At 52.2% G+C, this 26,751-nt stretch overlaps 2 protein-coding genes across 4 annotated transcripts; one reads left to right on the forward strand and one right to left on the reverse strand.

The window, feature by feature from the left end:
• Window positions 1–112: 112 nt before the first annotated feature.
• Window positions 113–22,164, forward strand: BRME1 (break repair meiotic recombinase recruitment factor 1). 3 transcript variants are annotated; one of them, XM_040629210.1, is made up of 11 exons: window positions 113–158; window positions 450–513; window positions 1,007–1,058; window positions 4,604–4,781; window positions 8,203–8,284; window positions 8,521–8,631; window positions 11,848–13,146; window positions 16,866–16,934; window positions 17,226–17,314; window positions 19,317–19,409; window positions 19,654–20,413. In XM_040629210.1, the coding sequence occupies exons 3-11, from the start codon at window positions 1,028–1,030 to the stop codon at window positions 19,802–19,804; spliced, it is 2,103 nt and encodes a 700-aa protein (XP_040485144.1). In that variant the 5' UTR covers window positions 113–158; window positions 450–513; window positions 1,007–1,027; the 3' UTR covers window positions 19,805–20,413. The 3 variants fall into 3 exon arrangements, with proteins under 3 accessions (XP_040485144.1, XP_008709944.1, XP_008709942.1); XM_008711722.1 differs by lacking the exons at window positions 113–158; window positions 450–513; window positions 1,007–1,058; window positions 19,654–20,413 and adding an exon at window positions 21,963–22,164 and having other exon boundaries at window positions 4,168–4,781; XM_008711720.2 differs by lacking the exons at window positions 113–158; window positions 450–513; window positions 1,007–1,058 and having other exon boundaries at window positions 4,168–4,781.
• A 142-nt stretch (window positions 22,165–22,306) lies between these two features.
• On the reverse strand, window positions 22,307–26,713 carry NANOS3 (nanos C2HC-type zinc finger 3). The gene is made up of 2 exons (XM_008711719.1): window positions 24,608–26,713; window positions 22,307–22,634 (listed from the first exon to the last, which is right to left on the reverse strand). Exons 1-2 carry the CDS (start codon window positions 25,077–25,079, stop codon window positions 22,567–22,569), a joined length of 540 nt encoding a protein of 179 aa, XP_008709941.1. The 5' UTR covers window positions 25,080–26,713; the 3' UTR covers window positions 22,307–22,566.
• Between the last annotated feature and the right edge of the window lie 38 nt (window positions 26,714–26,751).

Genomic DNA, 26,751 nt, shown 5'->3' on the forward strand with positions numbered 1-26,751 from the left:
GCGCGGGCACGCGTGCGTACTGCAGGGTGGTGGGCGGTGCCGTGAGCTGCGCGGCGAAAGAGGCGGGACGAGCGTGGGTGTAAGGGGCGGTGCTAGCATCACGCATGCGCGCGACGGTGCCGCGGGTTGCGCGGGAAAGAGGCGGAGCGGGCGCGCAGGTGTGAGGGGCTGTGGCGGCCGCCGGGCTCGCGGCGTCCTGTAGCCACCTGCGGGCTCTGGCTTCTCCTGGCGGCCAGGGTCTGGGCATTCCACACTTTTAGGTGGCAGGGGTGGAGTTAGTGTGGGTCTGGTCACCAGAAGTCGGGTCCACAGCGCTCGGGCTTCGGGCCTTCCTGCCCTTCAGCTCCAGACCGGTCCCCTGCTGCCTGGTCTGCGTGAGGGCCAAGTTTGCCTTTTATTTTCTCAAAAAATCCTATCGCAAATAATTTAACCAAATTGTTCCCCAACAGATCCAGGCAGACCTACTCAGTTCCTGATAAGGACAAACGGACTTTGACAACTTCAGTGGCCCAGGTCGGTTTAGGCTTGTCTGGCCCTCAGGGCTGGCAGGAGCTGGTCTGTGGCGACTCTGCTTCCAGGGCCCCAGGCATCCCCACACACAGGGCTCCCTGACCCTTCGAAGGGCCCCAGGTGGCTCCTTCCAGAATCCTCAGGTGTCCCTGTAAGGGTCTCAGACCACAGCCAGAGGGGAGGGGGCTTCACATAACCTGTTCCAATTTAGCGCCTAGAGTTGGGGGCGTTAGGGCTTCCCGGGATGGGCAGATGGGCCATTCCCTCTTCTCTCTGCAGCGTGGAGGAGGTTTGAATTCTTACCTGCCTGGTCATGGCCCAAGGTGGCTGACTCCCTCCACCGTGAACACTTGGGGACCAGCTTGCGCCCCCCCACCCCGGGGCAGCCAGATGGGCTGAGGTGGGGTGAGGGTGGCTTCTGCCCTCATCCAGGGTCACTGGGTCTGTACCCAGGGACAGGGACTACTTGTAATGATGGGATTTTGCTCGTTTTCAGATTTTTCAAGAGAGGGATAAAATGAGTAAGAGGAAGAAGCTTCGGACTTCAGGTATTTAGACATTCAAGTTGACACCACTTTATTGCTGCTTCTGATTATAGGAGGAATGCAGGCTTATTTGTTGCGGAAATGCTAACATGACCACATCAAGCCCCTTGGGGGGAAAAAGGTGATTTAATACATGCTAGTAAGAAAAGTATAAATTGTGGAATGTGCATACAGTAAAAAGTGAAAGCTTTCTGGAACTTCCTCCAGCCTCTGGTGGGATCCCACAGGCTTAGGCCAGGGATGCACTCTCAGAGGCGACCTCTGAATAGAGCTACAAGGTCTTTGATGTGCTGCAAGGTCATTGGGTATGTGGCTAAGTGTTTCACTGTGAAACCAAAACCCTGTGTTCATCCCAGCTCTCAGGCTCCCTGTGTGATGGCAGATGACTTACTTTGTACCGCAGTTTCCCCCTCCTGTAAACAGAGGATAATAAAGACACCTACCCTTTCCATTCTAACAATGATTCTCAACCTGTTTGGGGGAGGACTTTTGCCCTCAGAGGACACTGGAAATGTTTAGAGACATTTTTGGTTTCTACAACTGATGTATGTGGTGGGGGCTGGTTACTGGCATTTAGTGGGTTGAGGCCAGGGATGTGCTAAATCCTACAGCGTGTAGGACAGCACCCACAATACAGAATGATCTGGCCCCAAATGTCAAAAATACTAAAGTAGAGAACTCTGCCCTAGAGCTTATACGTGGTTTAGTATTTGTAAAGCATGAAGGGTAGACCCTAGGTAGGGTATGCTGCTATTATGTGTATACATACACTACCCTAGGTAGTGTATGCTGCTATTATGATTCTCCTCCCAGGCTTAAAACAAACAAAACACAACTTTTCATTCTGAAATAATTTGGGGCTTACAGAAAACTTGCAAAAATAGTTCAGAGTTCTTTCTACCTCCAACTTCCCCTAAGGTTAATGTCCAACACAACCACAGGACAATGATCAATCACAGGACAGCATAAAAAGCCAGGAAATGAACCTCAGCACACTACTTCCAAACTTTCTCTATGTATACATAAGTAATAGTGTTTTCTGCTGGAAAATAGAATAATTTCACATGCTGATCTGTAATCCCCGTTTTTCACTTTATGGAATATCATGACGATCTTTACTTGTCAATATATATGTACAATTTCCTCACCCACAAAGAAAAACACCCACCATTACATAGCATAGCTCCATTTCCCTGTCATTGTCAAAGATAATTTAAACTTCTTAAAAGCTTGGAAATGACTACTTACTGGATAATGAGCATAGGGAGTAGCACTCATTTTTTCCCCCACAATGCGGAACAGAAAAATTAGCAATGGTTTGAAAATGTTTTGTATAGAGATGAGTAACAGGCCGCTCGGAAACACAGGAATTTCACTGACCTTGGTGGGGGAAGCTGGGGACAGCCAGGCCCACCCACAGCAGGTCATTTGGGGCCTCTCTTGGCAGTGGGCTCCCTAGCTCAGTGGATCCCAGGCTGGCCCAGGACAGCTGTTTCTGTGTGTCCTGGAAGGGGTGGGAATAGAGGAAGAAGATTCTGGCAGGTGGTGAAAGAAGCCCTTCCCTCCCAACGTCTTTGGCCTTTGGTATTGAACATAAGGTTCTGCCTTTAGTTTTTCTTAAATTAGTCCTGTGGGGACAGATCACAGGAAGGAAATGGAAGGCTGTTCACTTCTGTTGATATTTTGGTTTTTATTTGATGCACATGTCCATTGGATGAGCAAAGTGAGCTAGTGTTTGGGCATCTTAAGAAACCAAATAAACAAAGCTGCTTGATTTTGCCTTTTTTTGGCAGACCACAAGATGAGAATATGCTTGTGTAAGAAGCATTCATTGGAGCCTTGCTCTGAGTGCAGCACTGGAGTGGACACCTAAGCAGGGTGGAGTGACAGGCAGGGCAAGGAGGAGATAAAAGGGTGCAACAGACTCAGTTCCTGCCCTCCTGACCCTCAGGGTCTAGTCAGGGGAGAAAGAAAAATGCTTCTTGCTAAGAGTACTAATCAAATACACAGCAGTAGGGTAAAGTTCTAAACGGGCACACCATAACTTACAGAATCCAGAAATTACGGAAAAGTCGCAGTGGTCTACTGGAGCACAAGTAGCCGAGTGAATGCTAGTGAGGACCCTGGTGATCAGTACTGGGGAGAAGGAGCTCATTCAGTGGGTTTACTTCAAGGTATATAACGAGCTGAGGTTGGAAAAGGTCTGCCTGACTGACCTCCAGAAGGATCAGGCCAGGGATTGGTTTGCCTTTTTGTTCTCACTGTGTGGTCAGAGGCACAGTACATAACAGATGCTCAATAAATGCTCAGGTGCACTTAGGTGTGCAGCTCTGGAGTTGGACTGACTGGATCCCACTCCACATTCCTTGGCCTCCATGTGCCTCAGCTTTCTTATTCATAAGATGGGTGTAACAATGGTTTTATCATAACACACCCAACTTCGCAGGACAACGTCTGCCATGGAACTCACTAGATTCAACTCTTACCATTTGTTTTTTGAATGATTAGGTTGGGGCGGGGTTGGTGAGGTCTTATAGGTCAGCCACTATTGGCAGTTTCTATGAAGGAAGTTTCCTTCATTCAGGAAATAGGCGTTAGGCTCTTAATATTTTTTTCAGTGATGGGGATGCTATCGCAGAGATACGAGGGACCAAGGGGCAGCTGGGACATCACTTCCCTAGCAGTCGACAACCCTAGGTCCCAGTTTTCCCAGGATGGATAATCTGCAGGCGTCACAGAAAACTAGAGTGGCACATAATTTAGTCCTATGTTTCCTGGTGGTGATCTCTGTTTTACAAATGTGTTTATTCAATCATTTACCAAGTATTTATTGAGCACCAACTCTAGGCACTTAAAACTCAGCAGAGTGAGATAGGCCCCTCCTTGTATTGAGGGAGACAGAAAATAACCAGTACATCAGCTACTGACAAAAAAAAAAAAAACCCTGTGAAGTGGGGGCACCTGGGTGGCTCAGTTGGTTAAGCTTCTAACTCTTCTCAGGGTTGAGATCAAGCTCTGTGTCGGGGCTCTGCACTGGGCATGGAGCCTGCTTAAGATTCTGTCTCCCTTCCCTCCCCTCTCTCTGTCTCAAAAAAAAAAAAAAAAAAAAAAAAAAAAAAGCTGTGGAGTGAATAAAACAGAGCGTGGGTCTGAAAGGGGGGACTCTATAGAGAAGTCAGGGATGGCCCTTTGCAGCAACATTTGAGCTGAGACTCATGGAAGCCAGTATACACATTTCACCACCTTCCCAGAGAGATAGTTGGCTGGGCCAGGTTATCTCGTATAGTTTGGTGCCAGGCCACCTCAGGATTCAGTCTCAGTCATGACCAGTCCTTGGGCAAAAAGCCTTTGAACCCCATGGCCACCTAAGCTCTTGGACGAGGTGCCATCCCGTCTCTCTCCAGGCTAGAATCAGAGCAGGGTTTTCCTACCCTTGGAATAAGCTTGCTCATGTTGCGGCAGTGGCCCTGCCGGGTTTGGTTGTCAGCCGTGCCAGTGCATGCTCCCTGCATTTCCCATCCCTTCATCTTCCTTTCTCTTTAAATCAGGAGGGGAAGGAGTCCGTCCTCCGAAGGCCCCAAAGAACCCAAGGCTAGGAGACTCTGATGGACCCCCCCAGAGTTCTGAGTGGGACTCTTTGTGTCTCCCTGAAGAGTCGGAAGGCAGATCAGGACCCATTCCCTCTGCTGAGCAGAGGACAGAGGAACCAGTACAGACAGCCCCCAGGTAGGTGGCTTGGAACATTCCAGCAAGCCTCCCCACCAACAGTGGACACAGCACCGCAGCCCAGCAGGCAGGATGCAAAGGGGAGGGGACCAAAATGACCTATCCAACTCCACACCTCCCCCTTTGCTTCTCAAAGCCTTCTTCCCCAGACTCTCCTCTCTAGCAAGAACGGTTAATGTTTTAACTACAAGCAAGAAAAACCTTGAATTCTTCAAGGTCACTTAATAATAGCTTGCAACTTGTCCTGTCTGTTGGGCAAATCCATGTTTATCCCACATTCCATCTTGACCAAGAAAGGACTGATGGAGTTGAAATAATAACTCATGAAAGGGGCTAACAATTATGTGCCAGACAGATAAACACTTTACACCTATCCGATTGTTTAATCCTCATGGCACTGTGAGATAGGTTTTTATCCCCATGTGACAGGCGAGGACCCTGAGACTGAGAGATCAAATGACTTATTTTTCCAAGGCCACTGAGCTGATGCAGGGCAGGCTGGGGATCTGGCTGCATCTGGCTCCTGTGCTCATAACCACTGTGGTTTCCCAGCTCCTTTTTTTTTTTTTTTTTTTGAGGAATATGTAATTAAGTGCAGTGGGGAAAAAAGGAAGATCTGAATAGTTTGTTCATGGGGTTAAACCACATGTAACTAGAGCAAAGTAGAAAGGGTTAGCAGGAGTTAGGAGAAGGAGGGTTCCTGCTACCAGAAGTCTTCAGAGAAAACCTCATGGATTGGTCTACCAGATTTTCTGAGAAAACAATTGCAGCACAGTCTGACCAACAGAACTGTTTTTGGGAGTGGAAGATGTGTGATCTCAGGTCATTGCAGTCTTAAGACTAGAGGCAACACTGATGTGTGTGTGATATGAAGAGGGGCCGCATGTCACACCTGAGCCATTCTCCTAGGTGCCACAATATCACTGGCTCCTCTCTCCTGGAAGGCCAACAAGGGCTCATGGGGTCCCAGGCACTGCCCATCTCACGGTCTGAGTCCATAAGAGTAGTCAGAACCCACATAAGTGGGTTCCCATCCTCTTTTTTCTATTTTTGTTTTTAAAATGTTTTATTAAGAAATATGTGTGGCGCGCTTGGGTGGCCCAGTCGGTTAAGTGTCTGACTCTTGGTTTCAGCTCAGATTGTGATCCCAGGGTCATGGGATCAAGCCCCGCATTGGGCTCTGCACTCAGTGCAAAGTTTGCTTAAAGATTCTCTCTCCCTCTCCCTCTGCCCCTTCTCCACACGTGCGTGCACGCATGCAGTCTCTCTCAGATAAATAAATAAATCTTTAAAAAAAGCACCATGTGCTTAGAAGTATAACAGAAAAAAACAACATAAAGCAAACAAACTTTAACAGATTTATGTTGAGAAACGAAATCTTAACCAGTAATCTAGAGGCCAGCCAAACAACCCATTCCAATTAAAAATTTTCAGACAGGGGTGCCTGGGTGGCTCAGATGGTTAAGCATCTGCCTTCATTTTGGGTCATGATCTCCAGGTCCTGGAATTGAGCCCCTGGTAAGGCTCCCAGCTCAGCAGGGCGTCTGTTTCTCCCTCTCCCCCTACTTGTGCTCTCTCTGTCTCTCTCTCAGATGAATAAATAAAAAATCTTTAAATTTTTTTCAAACAGATTGTTGCTGTCAGTATCTAGATTTATTCTATCTCCACAAGCTCCCCAGTACAATTTAAACCTATTACTGTATCTTCATGCTTTTTCCTGTTCCACTTCTAAAGTTGAAATCTTGAAGTTTTAGTTTCAGATCTTTTTTTTTTTTTAATTTTATTTATTTATTTGACAGAGAGAGACAGCCAGCGAGAGAGGGAACACAAGCAGGGGGAGTGGGAGAGGAAGAAGCAGGCTCATAGCGGAGGAGCCTGATGTGGGGCTCGATCCCATAACACCGGGATCACGCCCTGAGCCGAAGGCAGACGCTTAACCGCTGTGCCACCCAGGCGCCCCTAGTTTCAGATCTTGATCTTTTTTTTTAACAATAGACACATCCACATTTATTTAGATAAAATCATAAGTCTCACATGCTTTTTTAAAAGACCTAATTTTTTTAGAGCAGTTTTAGGTTTACAATAAATTTTTTTTAAAGATCTTATTTATTTATTTGACAGAGAGAGAGACAGCCAGCAAGAGAGGGAACACAAGCAAGGGGAGTGGAAGAGGAAGAAGCAGGCTCCCAGTGGAGCAGGGAGCCTGATGCGGGGCTTGATCCCAGGACTCCAGGATCACGCCCTGAGCCAAAGGCAGACGCTTAACGACTGAGCCACCCAGGCGCCCCTACAATAAATTTTTTAAAGATTTATATTTGAGAGAGAGACACAGTGTGAGAGCGAGCAGGCGGAAGGGCAGAGGAAGAGGGAGAAGCAAACTCCCCACTGAGCAGGGAGCCCAGGGCAGGCCTCGATCCCAGGACCCCCAGGATTATGACCTGAGCTGAAGGCAGACGCTTAACTGACTGAGCTACCGAGGCACCTGTTTTACAATAATCCTGGAGAGAAGGTATGGAGATTTCACATGTACATGCACTGACCCCCACCCCCAATCACACCCCACCAGAGCGGTACATTTGTTACCAAGGATGAACTTGCACTGACATAGGATAATCATCCACAGTCCACCGTTTACTTTAGAGTTCACTCTGTGTTATACGTTCTGTGGGTTTGGGCAAATGCAGGATGTCGTGTATCCACCATTATTATCTCATACAGAGTTTTTTTACTACCTAAAAATCCTGTGTTCCATCTGTTCATCCCTCCCCTTCCCAACCTTGGCACTACTGATCATCGTATTGTCTTCATAGTTTTGCCTTTTCCAGAATGTCAGAGTGGCAATCATACAGTACATACGTAGCCTTTTCAGACTGGCTTCTTTCACTTAGGAATACACATTTAAGTTTCCTCTCGGTCTTCTTGTGGCTTGATAGCTCATTTCTTTTAGTGCCCAATGATACTCCGTTGTCTGGATGCACACGGTTTATCCATTTACACTGAAAGCTGCCTCAGTTGCTTCTGCATTTTGGCAATTATGAATACACCTGCTTTTTTAGACGTTTTTTTAAATCTACAACTTCATTTCTCTGGAATTTACAGAGTTGGGAGTTGGAGTGTCATTTCAATGAGAATTCCTATTATCTCAGGAGCCAATTCCTGGGATTTTAAGGGTAAACTGCTGCCAGAGCAGGCAGCTTGGACTCTAGGTGTGGGCCTCTGCACCCTTCTTGGCAGCCAAGTGTCACCCTAGGCACTGCTCCCCTTCTCCATCCCACCCTCTCGAAGCAGGTGCTCCAGGGCCTCCCTTACAGGAGACTGAGCACTACTTTGCCTTTGGATTCATCCTCTGTTTGCCTCACCGCACACACTGACAGTGTCCCAGGACTTCAGAACCTCCTCTGTTTTGTCTTTCTTCACCCAGCTCCCATGATGAGGAAGCAGGAGCTTCCACCAGGCTCCTCGGGCAACCAGAAAAGGAGCCAGTTCCCTCTCCTCTTTCCCAGGTGAGCCTGTTTTAGGTCCTCATGTATGGACCAATGACACTGCCTCCCTTACACTGGAGTTCTTGTCTCCATTCCTCACCAGCAGGCTAACAGGCTGGTGAGACTGTGTGCTGGGGTTGGAGGGCAAGGGCTACATTTGAGGCTGCAAGAAAGGAGCTGGTTTGGTGTTTATTTTCTGAAACCTCATTCTTCCCCTTTCTTTTTGCTGTTTTATTCTTGTTGTATCTGGTTCACAGAACTCAGCCAGGAGGTTTGTCCCCCAGTTTGCAAAACCCAAAAAGACAGTGACAAGACAAGCAGAGCTGAGGGAAGAGGACCTCGGGGATGGAGCCCCTACAATCAGCCAGGTGAGCCCACAGACACAGCTTCTTGGCCCAGCCTTGGCAGCTGAGTTCAACCTTGGTTTTCTTTGGCACTGGCTAGACCTGCACGTGTCTGCATGCCCCTTTCTAGTACACCATGCTACAGATGTTTGTGGAGAGCCTGCCAGACCTGTGTGAGGCACTCAGGACAGCTGTGCCTGAGGCGTAGCGGTCAAGGCCACAGCTTGCATGAGAATAGTAAAACTAGTAAAACCCCAGAAAGACAGCCCACATTCTATCCCTGAACCCCTTTACTTCTTGGAAGCTTTTGTGTGGTTTGGGGTTGGGGGGGTCTTACAATATACTCTCTCATCCTTTCCACTGTGACCTCCAGGGGTGCTGATGTCCCTGGCAACAGAGGCCCCTACAAAAGTAAGTGGTGGGCATTCCCAGCAGCCATGTTTGTAATCATCCCAATCTGGGAACACCTCAGATATCCTTCAGTGGGTGAGTGGCAAAACACACCGTAGAACACAACCCAGCAATAAAAGAGGAATAAACTAGTGACACATGCAACAATCTGGATGGATTTCCAGGACATTATGTGCAGTGGGAAAAGCCAGTCGCAAAAGGTGATACACTGTAGGGTTCCAATTGCATAACATTATTGAAATGAGAAAATTATGGAGATGGTGGTTAGGTTGGTGGTTGCAGGAGGTTGGAGCAGGGTGGGTAGGGTGGGAGGGAGGCTGGTGTGGCTACACATGGTGGCACAAGGGATCCTGTGTTGGAGATTTTCCGTGTCTTGTCTGTGTGGTGGATGCACGGCCTCCATCATGAGAGGACAGTATAGAACTTCATACATATGCACAAACAAGTATAAGTCAAGCTGGAAAGCCAGATAAGGTCAGTGGACTTTATCGATGTCAGTGTCTGGGTTGTCATATTGCACTCAAGTTATGCAAGATGTTACCACTGGGGGAGACTGCGTAAAGGACATGAGGAATCTTTCCCCATCATTTCTCATAACTGCATGTAAATTTACAATGAGCTCACAAGAAGTTTAATTTAAAAACAAGAGGGGTCAGGGTGCCTGACCAGCTCAGTCGGTGGAGCGTGTGACTTCTGATCTCAGGGTTGTGAGTTCAAGCCCCATTTCACTGTTGACCGAAAATGTGCAGGAAACGCTGTGTGTAACTCAGCGGCTGGTTGCCAGTGGCTTCTCTGAAGCCAAATTGACAGGCTCTGGCCCTCAGTGGTCTGATATTGGCAGTGCAGACCCTCCTAGACAGGTTGGGCCTGCTTGTTGTAGGGAGGTAACTGTGGCAGAGGTGTCTCCCTCAGAGGTGGTCACTGTATGAAAGAAGTGTGGGAAGAGGGACAGCTGCTGTCTATAGAGTGCTCTTGGGTACAAACCTCAGTCCCTACCTATCAAATGTAATTATCTGCAGTCCAGTTTGAAGGGAGAGTTGATGGCATGGATGTGAGGGGAAGGGAAGTGACGGGTTGACTCCAGCATTTGGGGTCTGAATAGCTTGAAGGATGGAGTTGCTGTAGTCCAGACAGGGAGCCTCTGAGGGCCCACTCAGGAGCTGATGTTGGTCGTGTAATGTTGGAGGTAACCAGGAGATACCAAGTGGAATTGTCAGCTACCAGCATTCAGAGTTGGGGGAGATCCAGGGGCTGCCGTGGTTCTGCAGGTTTAGGCCTGAGTGCCTGGATTGAGCGGCCATCTACCTAAAAGACAGTTACCTCTCTGCCTCCCAACCAGAACCCTCCTTTCCCACCCTGCTCTGGTCATCTCTATCTCCGCTAGGGACATTTCACTTCTCCCTCTTGCTCTCTTAAGTTTTTTTTTTTTAAAAAGATTTTATTTATTTATTTGACAGAGATAGAGACAGCCAGCGAGAGAAGGAACACAAGCAGGGGGAGTGGGAGAGGAAGAAGCAGGCTCATAGCAGAGGAGCCCGATGTGGGGCTCGATCCCAGAATGCCGGGATCACGCCCTGAGCCGAAGGCAGACGCTTAACCGCTGTGCCACCCAGGCGCCCCTCTCTTAAGTTTTTATCTTGAAATAATTATAGACTTCCAGAATGTTGCAAGAACATCACAGACCCAAGTGTCCATCAATAGATGAACAGGTAAACAAAATGTGGCATACCCATATGCTGAAATATTATTCAGCCTTAAAAAGCAAAGACATTCTGACACCTGCTACAACGTAAATGAACCTGGAGGACATTATGCTCAGTGAAAGAAGCCAACCACAAAAGGACAAATATTATAGGATTCCACTTATAGGAGGTCCCTAGAGGAGTCAAATCCGTAGAGGCAGGGATGCCTGGGTGGCTCGGTCGGTTAAGCATCCGACTCTTGATTTTGGCTCCGGTCACGATCTCAGGGTTATGGGATCGAGCCCCAAATCGGGCTCTGTGCTGGAACTTGCTTAAGATTATCTCCCTCTGCTCCCCCACTCCCCACGGCATACACACACACACTTTCTCAAAAAAAAAAAAATTGTACAGGCAGAAAGTAGTTGGTGGATACCAGGTGCTGGGAGAGAGGGAAGGGGAGTCGTTTCATGAGGACAGAGTTTCAGCTAGGGAAGATGAAAAGAGTTCTGGAGATGGGTGGTGGTAATGTTTGCACAACAATGTAAACGTACTCTGTGCCACTGAATTGTACACTTCAAAATGGTTAAGATTCCGAGTTTTATGTAATGTGTATTTTACCACAAAAACAAAACACTTCAGAGTGGTCCATGCATGTGCTGTCCTCCGGTTTCCTCCAGTGGTAACGTGTTCTATAACTAGCATCCAGTTATAGCACCAGGCAGTTGGCATGGGCACAATCCACAGGCCCCTTGATTTTTGTATCCTTGATGTGTCCAGGAGCCTCCATGTGCCTGGTGCTGGTGGAAAGGAGATGATGGAAGGAGGGATTCCTGTGCTTCCAGTTCCCCCTCCAGCCCCTGGCTCTAACTGTGCCCAGCGCTGGTGCTGAGCCCTATTTGGGTGCACTGTGTGCAACATCTGAGACTGTATGGGGTAATTACAACTAGAAAAATCTTGGGGCACCTGAGTAACTCAGTTAAATGTTCGACTCTTGATCTCTGCTCGGGTCTTGATCTCAGGGTCATAAGTTCAAGCCCCACATTGGGCTCCACGCTGGGCATGGGCCTACTTAAAAAAAAAAAAAAAAAAAAACTTTAGAAATGGTTGACAATTGAAGGCTCAAGTCTGAGTCTTTTTCTCTCCACAGGAAATGCCACCAGAGCCCAGTGCCCAGCAGCCCGGAAGCCAGCTGCAGGAGGAGTCCCTAGGACTTGCTCCCTGGGAGGCCGGGAAGCTGGGTGCCCAAACCCAGGTAGACAGCACCCACCCTGAGCACAGAGACCAAAATCCCATGACACCTGTGCCTGGCACTGGGAATCCTCATCCCTCAGCCTCCATTGATGCCTCTCCAGAATGGGGGACACTGCCCGTGGCCTCTGAGAGGGCCAGCCAGGACCGCCTTTCAGAGCAAGGAACCAACACAGCAGATGGTGAAAGCGGGGAGGGGTGTTGCGTTCTAGGCTATCATGGCCGGAAAGGGCTCCTGCTGAGCAGTGATGCTGAAGAGGAGTCAGACCAAGGAGCACTTCAGGAAGCAGGTGCCCAAGGGGGAGCAGAGGCTGCCCTGCCTGAGAGGCATCAGGAGGAAGGAGACAGTGTCCTAGATCCCATCACTCAGGGCCCAGAGCCCAGATCTGCAGCCCAGGGCCTCTCTGACCCCATGCAGATACCCAGAAAGGCTGGCAGGGAAGCAGAAGAGAGTTGTAGCAGCCCAAGACACTCCTCCCTTGGGACCGTTGCCATCACAGATGTGAGCGCAAACCCCACTGAGCTCGAACAGAGAGCTCCAGAGGTGGCCAGGCCAGACGAACAGGCCAACACCAGGGCACCTACCTGTCCCAGTGGGAAGGCCCCTGATGGAGGCTGCAGCGGGACCCTGCTCAGTTGCACACCTCTCACTGGGGAAACAAGATGTGGAGGGGAGGCAGGGTGGGAAGACAAGCCCCCTGGCAACATCTTGGGGGGCCCTGCAGCCTCCCTGGCTCTGGATCACAGGATAAGAGAGGCCACAATAGGTGCTGGAGATTCCAGTCTTCTAGCCTCGGAAATGGGCGCAGGTGTTGATCAGACAAAGGTGACTGGCCTGGATCAAGAGGGGCAGGGAGATGTGTGTGTGCTGCCTTTGCTGTTGCAGCCCACAGGTAAAAAAGTCGCTGAGTTAGATCACCAGAGCCCTGAACAAGACCTCGAGGGCTTCAGTCTGTCTCTTGGAGCCTTTGCTCCACCAGTGCACAGAGAAGCAGTGGATGGCCCTTCCCAGGAGACCAGGGCCTTCCAGGGCAGCATAGATGCCTCTGTGGACCCCACAGGCTGGTCTGAGCCCCCTCCTGGCTCTGCAGACCAGGATGTGTTGGGGAAGTCCCCAACCATGGAACCTGACTTCCTGCCAGACAGCCAGATACAGGATGCCCTGGAAGCCCCTGACTTTGAAGCCTCACCTGTGCAGGTAAGAGCTTCCCCACGTTATGGCAGACCATTCCAAGATAGGTGTCAAGTGGCCATGAGCCTCTCCCAAACCACCCAGTAGGGGGTGTGTGGAATTTGGGGTGCATGGCCATCTGTTTATAAGGCACACAGTTCTAGAGGAATGAGTTGCAGCTGTGGTGGGTATGGAGTCCATGATTTTCCGGAAAGGACAGACCTGCCTTTCTGTAAGGGGCTGTCTGTGTGGGAGCTGAAGAGCCCCAGGCAGTGACCTGCATGTATTCTGTCAGCCCTGGCAGAGTTGATGGGAGGTCCTTCCTTCCTTGACTGGAGCCCCCAGTTCTACCCACCCTCTCCACGCTTTAGGGCCTGACTCCGGCTGCAGGTTTCTGAGGGCTATAAAGAGGATGCCTGAGACCTTGAGGGGTAACTTTGAAAAAGCCAGCCATTCAAAGCTGGGCTTGGGGGAGAGGACTTCAGTCCCCAACTGGAGAGAGCCTTTCCCCATCTTAAGTGTCATTTCAGGGTCCCAGTATGATTTCTTTTCAAACATAGACACAGGATTTTGCTTTCCTGCTGGAATTTGTAGGGACTTTGCTTCCTTCGGGGATTTGCCTTCCCAACAGGCAGTGGGAGAGCTACCTAGCATCACCTTCCCTAGCTACCGAGCCTATGCAGCCCATTGGCATTCACCTGTCGGGCATATGGCAGCCTTGCTTTGGCCCCGCCTCCAGGGAAGCGCCACATCCGTGACCACTGGCACACCTGAGTCTGGGTTAAGTGCTTTGCAGTCACACCCTGGGAGATAGATGGTTTTCTTTCCACATCCTGGGTGTGGTTAAGAGGCCAAAGGAGTTCAGGCACCTGCCCAAGGTTTCACAGCTGGGAGGGAAACAGGCTGGGTCTGCTCCCAGGTTGGCTTGATTCTGCACCTGCTGTCTCAGATGTCCTGGAGCACAGAACCCAATTTGCTTCACAAACATCGGCCTCTGTTTCTTTGGCTGTCCTGTTGAGATCTTTAAAACATTAATTCAGTTACATGCTTATCAAGAGCCTGCTCTGCCAGGAGTCAACAGATTAGGCGTGGTCCCTGCCCCTGTGAGGTTTGTGGTAGTACCGTTCCCACCTGTCTCCCAGAGTGAACATTTTGTACCCTATCATTTCAGCACTTAAAGAGTTATTTTATACAACGTGGCCCTGAAACACAAGCATAGTGTTTCATCTGGAACCCAGCTGAAGAAAGCCAGCTGCTCCAGCCGCAGAGCGGAATGTGGCTGGGTCGGGCAAATGTGGGTCTCCAGGGCGCCGCCTTCCCAAGGGAGGGCCAAGGGTCATTTATGCCCTTCACAATGTTTACCTGCAAGGTGACTTTAGACCAGGCCCCCCCGCGACATGTGGGCTGCCGGCTCCTTGTGCCACCCATTTCTCAATCACCAGATGAGCAAGATCATGGAAAGCAAGGCACAGTACAGCCCAGTCCTAGAGTTTGAACACAATCACCTGGGATAGGTAGGCATGCAGGTGCTGGTGCAGCTGGAATTTTATAACTAGAGCCTCATCCTTTGAACAATATAAAGCCTCCCCTTAGAACAGTTTAAGTTACCCACAGTCTCTGCCTCTTGGGCAGTGGCTAAAGGAGAAGAAGTTGGGATATTTAGAGGCATCCAGCAGGCGAAGGAGCAAGCCCTTCCTGTTAGGCCACCAGTGACTTTGGGCTTTGAAAACACCAAGGAATCCGCAGTGCAGGGAACTGGCAGACAGCCGGGGTGGTCAAACCTGACAGGCCCTCCAGGGGCGGAGGCGCTGCCCTGACAAGGTTGCTGACATCTGGACACATTTTGTTTTCATACTGGGTGTTCCTGAACATGTCAGGGCGACCTCGGCACGAGCAGGTTCCCACAGAAAGGTACTGGATGGAGCCCGGCAGGAAGGCTGGTGGACATGGACACTTGAGAACAGAGTGCAAGTGGATGGAGAGAGTGGCGGCAGCAGCCTCCCACCAACGCTCCCCCCCCCCTCAGTGGGACAGCTGTGAGCACTGCTTCAGAGGAAGCAACTCGGGGCCTCACAGAGGTCACACAGAGGTGACAGACCAGTTTCAAAGCCAGGTCCCCTCACAAAAAAGTATGGTATTTTCTTCTTGTAGTAGCTCTCTCAGGACCTGACACCCAGGGCTGGTGGAGCCTCTGTACGCCGCATAAGGAGTGTCATTTAAAAGCTGATTCCAGGGTGTCTGTTAAGCATCTGCCTTTGACTCAGGTGGTCCTGGATGGAGCCCTGCCTTGGGCTCCGTGCTCAGCAGGGAGTCTGCTTCTACCTCTCCCTCTGCGGCTCCCCTGCTTATGCTCTCTTGCTTGCTCTCAAATAAATCTTTTTTAAAATGGTTTTAATTTTTAAGAGAGTTATTTATTTGAGAGAGAGAGCATGAGCGGGGTGGAGGGGCAGAGGGAGAGGGAAAAGCAGACTCCCCGCTGAGCAGGGAGCCTGATGCGGGACTCAATCCCAGGACACTGGGATCATACCCTGAGCCGAAGGCAGATGTTTTAACTGACTGAACCACCCAGGTGCCCCAATAAGTAAAATCTTTAAAAAATAAAAGCTGATTCCAAGTCCCTCTTGGGTCTTAGAGTGATGACTTCCAGCACATTCAGTGCAAGGACTGCCCTTGTTGTGTCAAACACTTACACAACCCTGGTGGGAGCAGTGGTTGGAGTGTTAGGAGGGGGAGTATTCCTCATGGCCAAGAATGGCCCAGTGAGTTGGGTGAATTGTATTTTAAACCATAGAGTCCCTTATATGAAACAGTATGCCAGATGCCTGGGAGATACTGTATTGTCTACAGCAGGCTTCTGATTTGGCACTGCTGGCATTTGGGGCCAGATAATTCTCTGTGGTGGGGCTGTCCTGTGCAATTTTGGGTGCTGAGCAGCACTCCTGGCCTCTACCCACTGGATGCCAGTAGCACTCCCCCCACCGAAGTGTGCTGACCAGTGTGAAGTGTCTAGGGGTGATCATCCCCCAGGGAGAATTGTTGGACTACAGGCAGTTCTTTGCATCTGTTCTTGAGATTCAGGGATGATTTGCAGCTGTAAGCTCTAGCTCGAGCCCTTCATCCCACCCCTGCCCCTGTTGGGGAGAGGGGCCTGCTTTTGAAAGGGCGGAACAGATCCCTTCTTACTCCAGGACTTTGGTCTCCCCAGAAGAGGGCCTGGACTGGCCACTCTACCCCAGCCTCTTTGCCTCTTTTCAGAGGGACATATGTCACCTCCATGATTGAGCTTGACATTTTCCATGAAAATTAAACCACATTGACATTAAGAAATTTAGGCTTTTCTGGGGCACCTGGGTGGCTCAGTTGTTAAGCATCTGCCTTCGGCCCAGGGCGTGATCCTAGGGTCCTGGGTTCGAGCCCCGCATCGGGCTCCCTGCTCTGCTGGGAGCCTGCTTCTTCCTCTCTCACTCCCCCTGCTCGTGTTCCCTCTCTCGCTGGCTGTCTCTCTCTGTCAAATAAATAAATAAAATCTTATAAATTAATTAATTAATTAATTAATTAATTTTAGGCTTCTCTGGGTTATCTGGCTCTATCCCCTATTAATTATAAATTTTCCCCTTAGAATATATTTGTAAAATCTTTCCCTGACACAAAACAGGTGGCCTACCTGGCCAACCTCTTCCCTTCAACACCAGATACCCACCTCACTCCAGTCATCATCACTGAGGGTCTTCTCTGTACCTTTCTAGACACCGCAGGATGAGCAGGAGACGGTGCCACGTCTCAGCTGCCAGGAACAGAGCCATCGGCCAACACAGGTCAGCCCCTTAGAAAGCACAGGCTCAGCAGGGGACACCAGGGTCAGGCCTAACATTGCCCTGTCTTCTCCTCTGAATGGGGAGGGTGAGAGCAGCCCAGGTTGGTGGCCCTCAGGTTTAACTGTCATGGCATCCTGTCCCTTCCCTGCACCACTTTTCTTCAGCGGGAGTCTCTACCTCTGTGTTCCTGGCATGACCCAGGAGAATTGAGAGGTTCCCTCCATGACCTCTTCCTTCCCCATGCAGGGCTCAACCAGCTAGGTCATTCACATGTGTGTTCTCTCTTTATAGTTGTTCCCTACAGGGAGCAGGCTGGACTCTTCTTGGCCTGGCACAAGCCCAGATGCTGATGGAGGCCTTCTCACGGAGCTCCAGCTGAGGTAGGCAAGGCGGAGGCTAACCCAGGACTCTTGCCCCAGCAGCAGTCGTCCCTAAGTCCCTGGGAGGGGAGAGTGTTGCTGCTTTCCTGGCACTGGCACCCCTGCACTCCCCCACCCCAGCCCTGCCTCTCCCTCGATGGGCCTCAGTAGGGAGCCGAGCCCTGTCTTTCAAACTGTGCATACCCCTGCTCCCCGCAAATGAAGAACTGATGATCCTTGATCTACAGCGAAACCAGTCTCCCCCCAGGACCCCTGGGATAGTACCCCCTGTTCCATAGGTTGTTTTAACATACTACGTGTGTTTTTTTGGAGAGAGGATCTAGAGCTTACCCTGAATCTCTGTGGAAGGGAAGGGACCCAGACAGGGATAAAAACCATTGGCCTTTGCCTGTCCCCACTCTGGCATCCAGAGGACCTCCAGAGTTCCTGACTTGTTCCTGATTTGTCCTATCTCCTCACCTGGCTCAGTGCCCTGAGGCAGGCTGCTTTCCCTCCTGCAGGCCATGGAGTATATATATATATGTGTGTGTGTGTGTGTGTGTGTGTGTGTGTGTGTGTGTGTGTGTGTGTGTGTGTGTGTGTTGGGGGTCCTGTCTCCACCCCAGAGCCTCGCACAGTCCATCACCTCCCTTTGTGTCCTCTCTCCCAGCCCTGCCAGCCATTAGCATTGGGTGACAATCCTCTCCTGTTACCTTGTACTTCAACTGGCCTCTCTGCAGAGGCTGCTGCTTATCGATTATTCATGGCCAAGTTTCTGTTTCTGTCTGGCAAGTGGTGTGGAGGAGGGGTGAGGGACACAGCCCTTGGCAGAGTGTGTCTCCTTTCTCTATCTCCTCCTCCTCCTCTGCGTAGAGGTAGCTGCGTTCCCACCTCCCCCTCATGCACACATTTGAACATCGTACCTGCTGTACCACTTGTTGCCCCACCACCACCACACACACACACGCACCCGCCCTTCACAGGGATCAGAGGCAGTTTAGCTAGAGTGGCCCTACTATTGTTTGAGCAAAGAGAAGGGAGATTCATGTCTGAATCTCCAGTGGCCTCTGATATGACCCACACGGACATCTGGAAGCCCCCCAGGCAGGTCCTCGGCCTGGTTCAGGCCTGCATGCCATCTCAGGGTGACTGAAGTGGGTGGAGTAAAACTGGAATTTCTGTAGACAGCCCAGGAGACACTGCCACGCTGGGGTGGAGAAGGGTTTAGGAACAGCTGTTGGCCTGGATCCAGGAGGGCAGCCCTCTGCCCACATCCTCAGGCCACGTGCATTAGATACAGTGGGTCCTGTGGTTCATCTACCCCTTCCATAGATACTAATGCCATCCAGTGCCAGTTCTTCTAGGAACTGCTCTGGGCACGGGGGAGACGGTGTGGAACAAAACACACAGCTTCCATCTGGTGGGGGTGGGAGGGTGAGAGACAAGCAAATTAGTCAGATGGTGGAGTGTTGAGAAAAAGACAGTGAGGAAGGGGTTAAAATTTTAACGTGGTCATCAGGGAAGGCTCCCTCCCCCCACCAGGAGTAGACATGGGGGAAAGAACATTCCAGGGCCCCCAGAAGTGCTCAGGGAACAGCCAGGAATTCAGTGTGGCTAGAGCAGGGGGGAAGGGGAAGAAGAGGGAGGGGATGGGGGTCTGGAGGTGCTGGCAGATGGTGCAGGGGCTTGGGGGAGGGATGCTGGGCTGGGTTTCTATTTTTAAAGCCCACCCCACCCCACCCCAGTGCTGAAGGGGAGACAGGCTGTAGGGGCAGGGAGGCTGTGGCAACTGTCCAGACAAGGACCGAGGTGGTGGGGAGAAGAGGCTGGATTCTGGGTGTGCTTTTGATGGTAAAGCCAGCTGGGTTGGCCATCAGGGCTCTGCCTCTGGTGGCTTCCTATCTGGAAAAGGTATTACTATCTGGAGAAGACAGCTCCAGGCCCAGCAAAAGCCCCCAGAACAGAGTTTGGCAGAGCTGTCCAGTGAGGTCAGACCTCCTGTCTTCCCTCCCTTCCCTGCCAGGACCCGCGTGGGGATCAAGGCCTGTGAAGCCGCCAGGTTGGAGGATGCAACAGACACCGTGCAGGGTCTTGTCGTTGAGCTCTCCAGCCTGAAGTAAGCACTGGGCTGGGATCCACGGAGGAATGGGCTGAGAGGGGTGGAGGGGATGAGGCTTTGGGGGACGGTAGGTAGGGCCCAGAGCCTGCATCTGCCTCTGTGTGTGTCCAAGACCTGTGAGTGTCCATGTGTGCGAGCTTGTGTGGGAGTGTGAGCAGGCACTTGTGCCCGAATAGGAGGTGTGGTCCCCACTTGGGTGTCTGGTGGAGCACACACAGCTCTTGTTGATGCTTCCATGCAGCCGACTGGTCATGAGCACCCACCGGGACCTGGAGGCCTTCAAGCGTCTCAGCTACCGGAAGGCAAGGCTGGCAGGGAAAGCCCCGGCACCCTACACATCCAAGGGGGCTGGGAATCTCCCTCCAGGGGAGCGGTCCTGGAGGGATTTGTAGATTACTTCCAGACCACCTCAGGAGCGCCTGGTGTACACATATGCGCAAGCTCACAGCGCCTGCGCGTGTTTGCTCTGCGCTGGCCCCCAGAAGTGCTGCTGCCAAACAGCTGGGAACAATCCCTCAGCAGACCCTGGAAAGCCTACAGGGCCCTGTGTGCCCCCAGTTTATCCTATAAGATGCTGCAGCAGGTCCTAGTGGGCCCCAGAAGCCTCCCCTCAGACGACCCAGAAGTCAGCTTCCCATGGGAAACATAAGAGGCCAGGCCCATGTCAACAGCCTCCCTTGGGAGTCACTGAGGGATGGAACTTGCACCCCCCCGGGGCTCTAGCAGAGGCCACAGGCAGGAGGCTGGAGGCAGGCAGCAGGAGGCTGGCTGTGCCCCCCTCCCTCCGGAAGCCAGCTGCTTCTGAGCAGAGCCCAGAGCCACCCAGATGTTTATCTGGATTTGCATATTTCGCTCTTTAGCTCAGGTTATGGGAGGTTCAGAATTTGTTTCTTTCCTGGCGGAGAAAAGGGCTCCCTTTGTTGGTGATACCTTTGTTTTTCTCCAGATTTCCATTTTATTTCTTCTGGTTAGACCATTAATAAATGATTCCCTAGTGTGGATCTGTGACCTGCTGTTTGGGGTTTGAGGTATTTTCAGTTCCTTAATGTTCCGCCCACAAACCTCCCTAACCACCTCTTTCTCCTTTTACTTCTCATCCTCCCCAGGAAGGCAGGCTGGGCTCCTGCAGGGCCCTGTGAATCAAGGGGTCCCCAGAAGTTACTGAATGTGTCAGAGTCTCCAGGAATGGGTGACTGTGTGTGTGCACATGTGTATACACATTCAAGCACAGACACCCCCATATCTGTGGAGCCGCAAGCCCACTGAGACTCATAGCCGATTACCCAACTGGAGAGTTGGCAGGTTTGCTTTCAGTTCTCAGATGGGCTCAGATGGCCTTACCCATCCTCCAAGGCACAAGCTGCTTCTAGGCCCCAGACTGGAAGGAGGCAGTCCTGGGGGACTGTTACTGATACAGACCGAGCTCGTACCTGCAGGGTGCTGAGGGCAAGCCTTATACAACCCTGCTGATGTCATAAGCAGGTGCTGTTGCCAAACCCATTTTATAGAACGCAATGCTTCCAAATTGATCACCAAAAGGTTGACCAGACCCGAGACTTTATTAGTCCTTTGGCTGGTGACTCCCATACCCCAATCCCTACGGTCAAAGCAGGTCCCCTCTCCTACTGCCTTCTTAGACCCTGGGAAACCCCATGTTGGAGGGAAGTGAGGCAGGGTCAAGGTTCCCCACCACTTCTGGCTGGATGTGTAGCTCCTTCCTTGAACCTGCCAGGACATGCCCATTCTCCTGGTTCCCTGGGTCTCAAGCCCCAGTGGCGCTGACCTGTACAGTCAGCACTTGCAAACAGCTGGGGGTTGCTGAGATATTGTGTCCCCTAACTCAATTTGAAACTCTTAGGGCTGCTAAGGAGCCCTCCTCTGTGTCTTCTTTCTCCTGCTCCCCTCCCCTCTCCAAGTCTGGGCAGCAGGCTGTCTTCAAGGGTTGTCTCCCATCCCCAGCTCAACCCAGCCCTCCTCCTTGGGTGGCCTCAGGTCCCAGTTCAAGTCCAAAAGCCAAGAACAGAGGGACCCCGCAGTCCAAATCCTGCTCCCTCTCAATTCTGGGAGACGGTGTGGGCTACTAGGGATGGAGCCCAGGTCCCCAGGCCAGCTCTTGGTTTGGGGAACAAATTGAACGGACACTTGCCACCTGCTGCCCTCTGGAGGCCAGAGGAGCAGACAGGGAGTAGGGATTCCCACAAGCACAGCCGTGGCCCAGGAGAACTGAATCACACTACCTGGGGGGTGATGGATCTCCATCTCCCTCCCATTTCTGCCCAAGCAGAGCCAGATCACCTCCGTGGTGCCTCCTGCCCAAGGTCTTGGCTGGCCCAACCCCCCAGGGCATATTGCCATTCTTTGCCTAGCCCTGCCCCTCCCCCCAAGTCCTTCCCTTATTCTGAAGGGTCTGGCACGTGACTCCATGGCCCTGGTTTCTGAGGCCTCTGTGAGGACCTTAACATTCACTGAGGGCCTCCTTGGTCGGGATGATTTGAGGGAGGAGGAGGGAGAGCTTAGTCTAATTGTCTCTCAATTCCCCTCTCGGATCAGGCCCCCACCTCCAGTGTGGACAGTTCTACCCATTTGGCATGTCATTGTGTGAGGGATGGGAGTTTGAAAATACCAGACATCACAGAAATGGCTTCATGGTGCTAACCTGGCAGCAAGTGCCGTGCTCAGAAGTGCCCTCTGGTGCCCACTTCCATCTCAGCATAAAGCAGCTCACCCAGTGCTCCAGGATGAACCAAAATGCAAATAACAGGTGGGGAGAGTGGTGGTCAGAATAACATGCGGGGGCTGGTAGATGCAGCCAGGATAGAAAAGAGGTGCCCCAGCACCTCTGGACCTGTTCATGCTACCTCATCCCAAGACCTGGCCTATTACGCTGATCCATTCATAAGCATTTATTGAGCGCTGACTGGGTACCCGGTGCTGGGGAGGGAGGGCCAGGGTGCCTGACGGCCACCTCCTTCCTGATGGGGGCTCTTTCAGCTGCGCTCCCAGGCCCTGCTTTCTTACCAGGCCTCCAGGCTGGGGCAAGGGCCCAGGGGCAGGTCCTTGCAAGGTCGATCTTCCCCCAAAATACATCTTCCATCAAGCCTGGGTCCCCACACCCAAGGGAAGGCAGCATCTCCATCCTCCCTGCACCGGTCTCCTAGGCAGAAGTGGAGGGGCAGCAGGAAGAAGGCGAGGGTCCAGAAGACTTCCCAGCACCTTTGGAACCTGGAGTTTAAAAGTGGAAGGGAAAAGGAGAAAAACAATAATAGGGTATATGATTCAATGCTCCCAAAGTACAGGTTCAAACTTTAGGGCTGTTGGGGCTCTAGCGCCACTTGGGGGCTGCTCCTGGAATAGCACCTCTTTGACACTCCAGGCCCTGCCCGTCCAGGGTGGGACCCAGAGCTGGACACAAAGCGCAGAAACTCTAACTCTGGCTGACTGTGCTGCCCCCTTGCGGCCACAGGGTTCTGGGGACCCCAGATCTGTAATACCAGAACATTACTGGAGGCTGGCCTTTCTACCAGTATGGTGGTGAGAGCTGCTCAACCCCCCACCCTCCATGCCTAGGGAAGGGAACTTCCCTGTTCCCACCAACTGAAGAGGGAAAAAAAAATTTGAGACCGTCATCTCTATGTCCCTTCAGCTTTCCCCACCTCCCAGGCAGACCTCATTGAATCTCTTGGGGGAATAGTATCTACTCATGGAGGCACTCAATTCTTTTAACAAATGTTCACTGCACAGCTGCTGGCGGTGAGGGTGGGGTTGTCCCGCCCAGTCACCTCCCTCATGGAGCTCACACTCTGATGGGGAGCCTGTACCCACAAAAAGCACTCAAAAGGGCAGCAGTATGGCCCAGTCAGACCCAGCTCCCCTGCTGATTGACTTGCACAAAGACAAAGTTGCTAAAACAATTTCTGTTTTAAAACCCCACAGGAGCTGAGGCCTTTCGCATCTATAATAACCCCTGCCGTGTAGGCTCGAGCTGCTCGAAGCCTGCAGCCTGCCTGCTCCCCGGCATTCCCACAAGGCTGGGAGCTCCGTAGAAATGCAGGTCCTGGGGCCCCACCCAGACTTGCAGAATACCTGCAGCATTGGGATCCACATTTGATGAGACTGGGTGACCCCACGTGGTGGGCCAAGCGGTGTGGGGAGAGCCAGACCTCAGGGAGGCTTCACCTAAAGATCTCGTAAGCTTTCGCCCCAGCTGCCCTCCTGAGCTGATCCACACACGGCAAAGTCCTGATGTTCCTCTCCAACCGTACATTTCCCCAGGTGCCAGGCCTTTCTCCCTCCTTGCTGCCGTGGACACCTCTGCCTGGAGGACTAGTGCCCTGCCTTCCAACACTCTTAAATCTGTCCCCACAGTCCAACCGGTCGGCTGCAGTCTAGCACACTCTTAACATGCAAACCTGGTCTTGTCCCGCCCGTGGTTCCCTAGTACCCAAGTCCAAGACCTTTAGGCCCTTCCGCTGTCCCCCAAATCTCTGACGCCTCTCTCTCTACCATACAAGCACACACATTTTGTTCCATATACACTGAACTTCACCAAGTTCCTCAACAAGCCCCAGTGTCTGGGCCACACTTCTAGCACTCCATCAAACCGAATTAAACTTCCAAAAGTCATTTCCTTCAGGAAGCCCTCCTGGACCCCTTCATCTGAATCAGGTGCTTCCTCTAGATTCCTCCATTCAGCACTCATCACACTGTTTTAACTGTCATCCTACCTTTTTCCATTGCTGGTACAGCCCACCACTTGGCACAAGACACACACAAGCTATTTGGCAAATGAGTGAACAAAGGAGGAGCCGTGAGGAAGCTGGGGTTCAGAGAGGCTGAGAACTTCTCTCAGGCTGCACAGCTCCTAAGTGCCAAACAGGATCGGAGCCCCTGCTGTACCTAGCCACAGATCCGTCCTGAGTCCCCATAGCCTCCCTGACAGCACCCGGTGCCTGGAAAAGGATGGCACCTTCCCCATGGGCCCAGAGAGGTCCCCTGCCCAAGGCCACAAATTATTCCCAGCCCCAGCTTATTCACACTGGGCAACACTTCTAGAATATTGTTCTAAGTCTTCTACGCTGATTATCTCCCCCCAACCCTCTAAAGTGGGCACCGAGGTTAATCCTACTTCACAGAGGCCCCAAGGGCTTAGCCACAAGCCCAGTGCCGCCCCCTCCACAGCGGGTGCCCCCAGCCACCTGCACACGCTGCTGCTGCCGCTCCTGCTCCCGCTCGGCGATTCCCTGCATCCTGCATCCTTGCCTTGTCAGGCCGGGAGACCTTCTTGCCAGCTGAGTTGCGGGTGGTGTAGCTGTAGACAGAGGTGTAGCCCTGGCCAGTGAGTGGGCAGAAACGGCGCGTGTGGGCACGGTCGCGCGTGGCACCACACTGGGGGCACACATAGTCACGCAGGATAGGACACAGCACTCGGCCCGCCTCATCCTTGAGCACGTGGGACTGGTAGATGGCCCGGGACTCGCCGTTGTGTTTGCAGAAAGAGCACAGGCGTTCAGGAGCTGGTGAAGATTCCGGGCTGGGCCTCCGACCCCCTGGTCCTGGAGCTGGCTGTGGCTGGGGGTCCAGCCTGGTTTCAGGCTCCTCTTCCCCACGCAGAGCCCCCACCAGACGTGCCAAACCCAGGTAATCTGTCCATAGGTCGAAGGTTCCCATAGCTGGGCAATGTGTGCCAGGCAGAGGGGCAGAAGAGAATAAACGCTGCCTGCCCAAAGCTCGTCTTTCTACCCCTTCCTCTCTGCCCCTCCCTTCCCTTCTCTGGAGCCTGCGAGTCTGGGCTGTCAGTTCCCTCCTTATACCTCCAAGGGGGTGTGAAGGGGGAGGAGCAGGCTGTGGGAGGTTCCTTATTGTCACAGGGGGGCTTGCTGCTGCTCCCCCATAAATGCACCTGCCAAGGGATGCATGATCTCTGGGTGGGCGGGGGGCAATGGGGGGTGACAGAACACAGGCTGCAGGGGGCACCCACAATTAGGAGACACACCCCCCAGAGGGCATTGGGAGGGCTACCCCTGCCTACCCCTCCTTGGAGGAGGCCTGTGAGGCCTGCCACTCCTGCCCCACAGGGTGATGGAGAGGGGGTGGAAGCCCCACCCCAAAGACAAGCATTGATATAGTCAGCAACTTAGTAACTTCTTTCTTCCTTCCCTTGGGCTGGGGGAGGAGCCAGGTGCCCCTGGGCTCTTTGGGGAAAGGGGGAGCTACTGATGCTCCAATTGTCTCAGGAAGGGGGATGGTGCCAGGCACATGGGCGGGGAAAGGACAAGGATTAAGGCCCCTAGCTCAGGTCTCCCTCAGGGAGCTTTCATGCCCATCATCTCAGTGGAACCCCCATTTAATGGATAAACTCATTGAGGTATAAGGCCACCTGTCCATACTTACAAACACAAAAACCTATCTCCCCCATCCAGTTACCTTAGCCCGCAAGGCTAGGTGCTGGCCCTCGGGTGGATAGGAGGTGAGACAAAACATCATGGGAGGTGCAGAGGCACAGGTTGGGCTAATGGGGGGACCCCCAGCACTCACCAGTGCCTCAATCCTCACCCCCTCAAATGAGACCTCCAGGAGTTACCCAGGTGGGGTAGAGACTGGCAGATGGAGGGGTCAGCAGGCACCAAGGTGCTAAGTGGGCGTGCAATCAAGGGTAAAGCAGGGGTCTGTGGGTGCTGGGCAAGGAAAGGGAGAAAGCTGGGCCCAGGACTTGGACACGGAGAAAAGGGGCTATGCTGCCTGCCCACCCCATCCGTCCATCCATCCATCCATCCATCCGAGAAACCTTTACCGAGCCTTCTGAGAACAGGGCTCACCAAGTCCTCAGAAAGATTTTTCAAGTGCCCAGCCCTGAGCCTGTGATCTGTCCCCCAAACTACCACCCCCCCACACACACCCAAGGATTTATTCGCCAGATCAGGCCTGTGTCCATCAGGATCCCAGATGCCAGCTCTCCTCAAGGGGTGAGAGGCTGAGGTCAGGGCATTGTATGAGTGGGTCTTGTCCCCTAGCCCATTCCCCTCAGGCTGTGTCCGGCCCAGCCACAGTGACATTCATCCCTCGGTGGGTCTGGCCTCCGTCCTCACAACCCACCGACAACAATGAATGTTGATTGTGACCTTCGCTGTGGCCTAAAGAAGGGGATGCTCAGGTTGGATCTGGGAGATACCCTGGCCCCCCAGATCTGGAAGGTAGGGGTCATGATGGGTGGATGGCAGTTCCAGGCCTCGGGGTCCACTCAACGGTCGATGGTTTGCCTGAGCTGCCCAAACTCACCGACAGGTTGAATGTTCCCCCAAACCCTTGGCAACTTCTCCAGGGGCCAAGACTGGGGCGGGGG

The sequence above is a fragment of the Ursus maritimus genome, unplaced genomic scaffold (genome assembly GCF_017311325.1).
Source record: "Ursus maritimus isolate PB19 unplaced genomic scaffold, ASM1731132v1 scaffold_14, whole genome shotgun sequence".
In the NCBI taxonomy this organism is placed as follows: domain Eukaryota; kingdom Metazoa; phylum Chordata; class Mammalia; order Carnivora; family Ursidae; genus Ursus; species Ursus maritimus.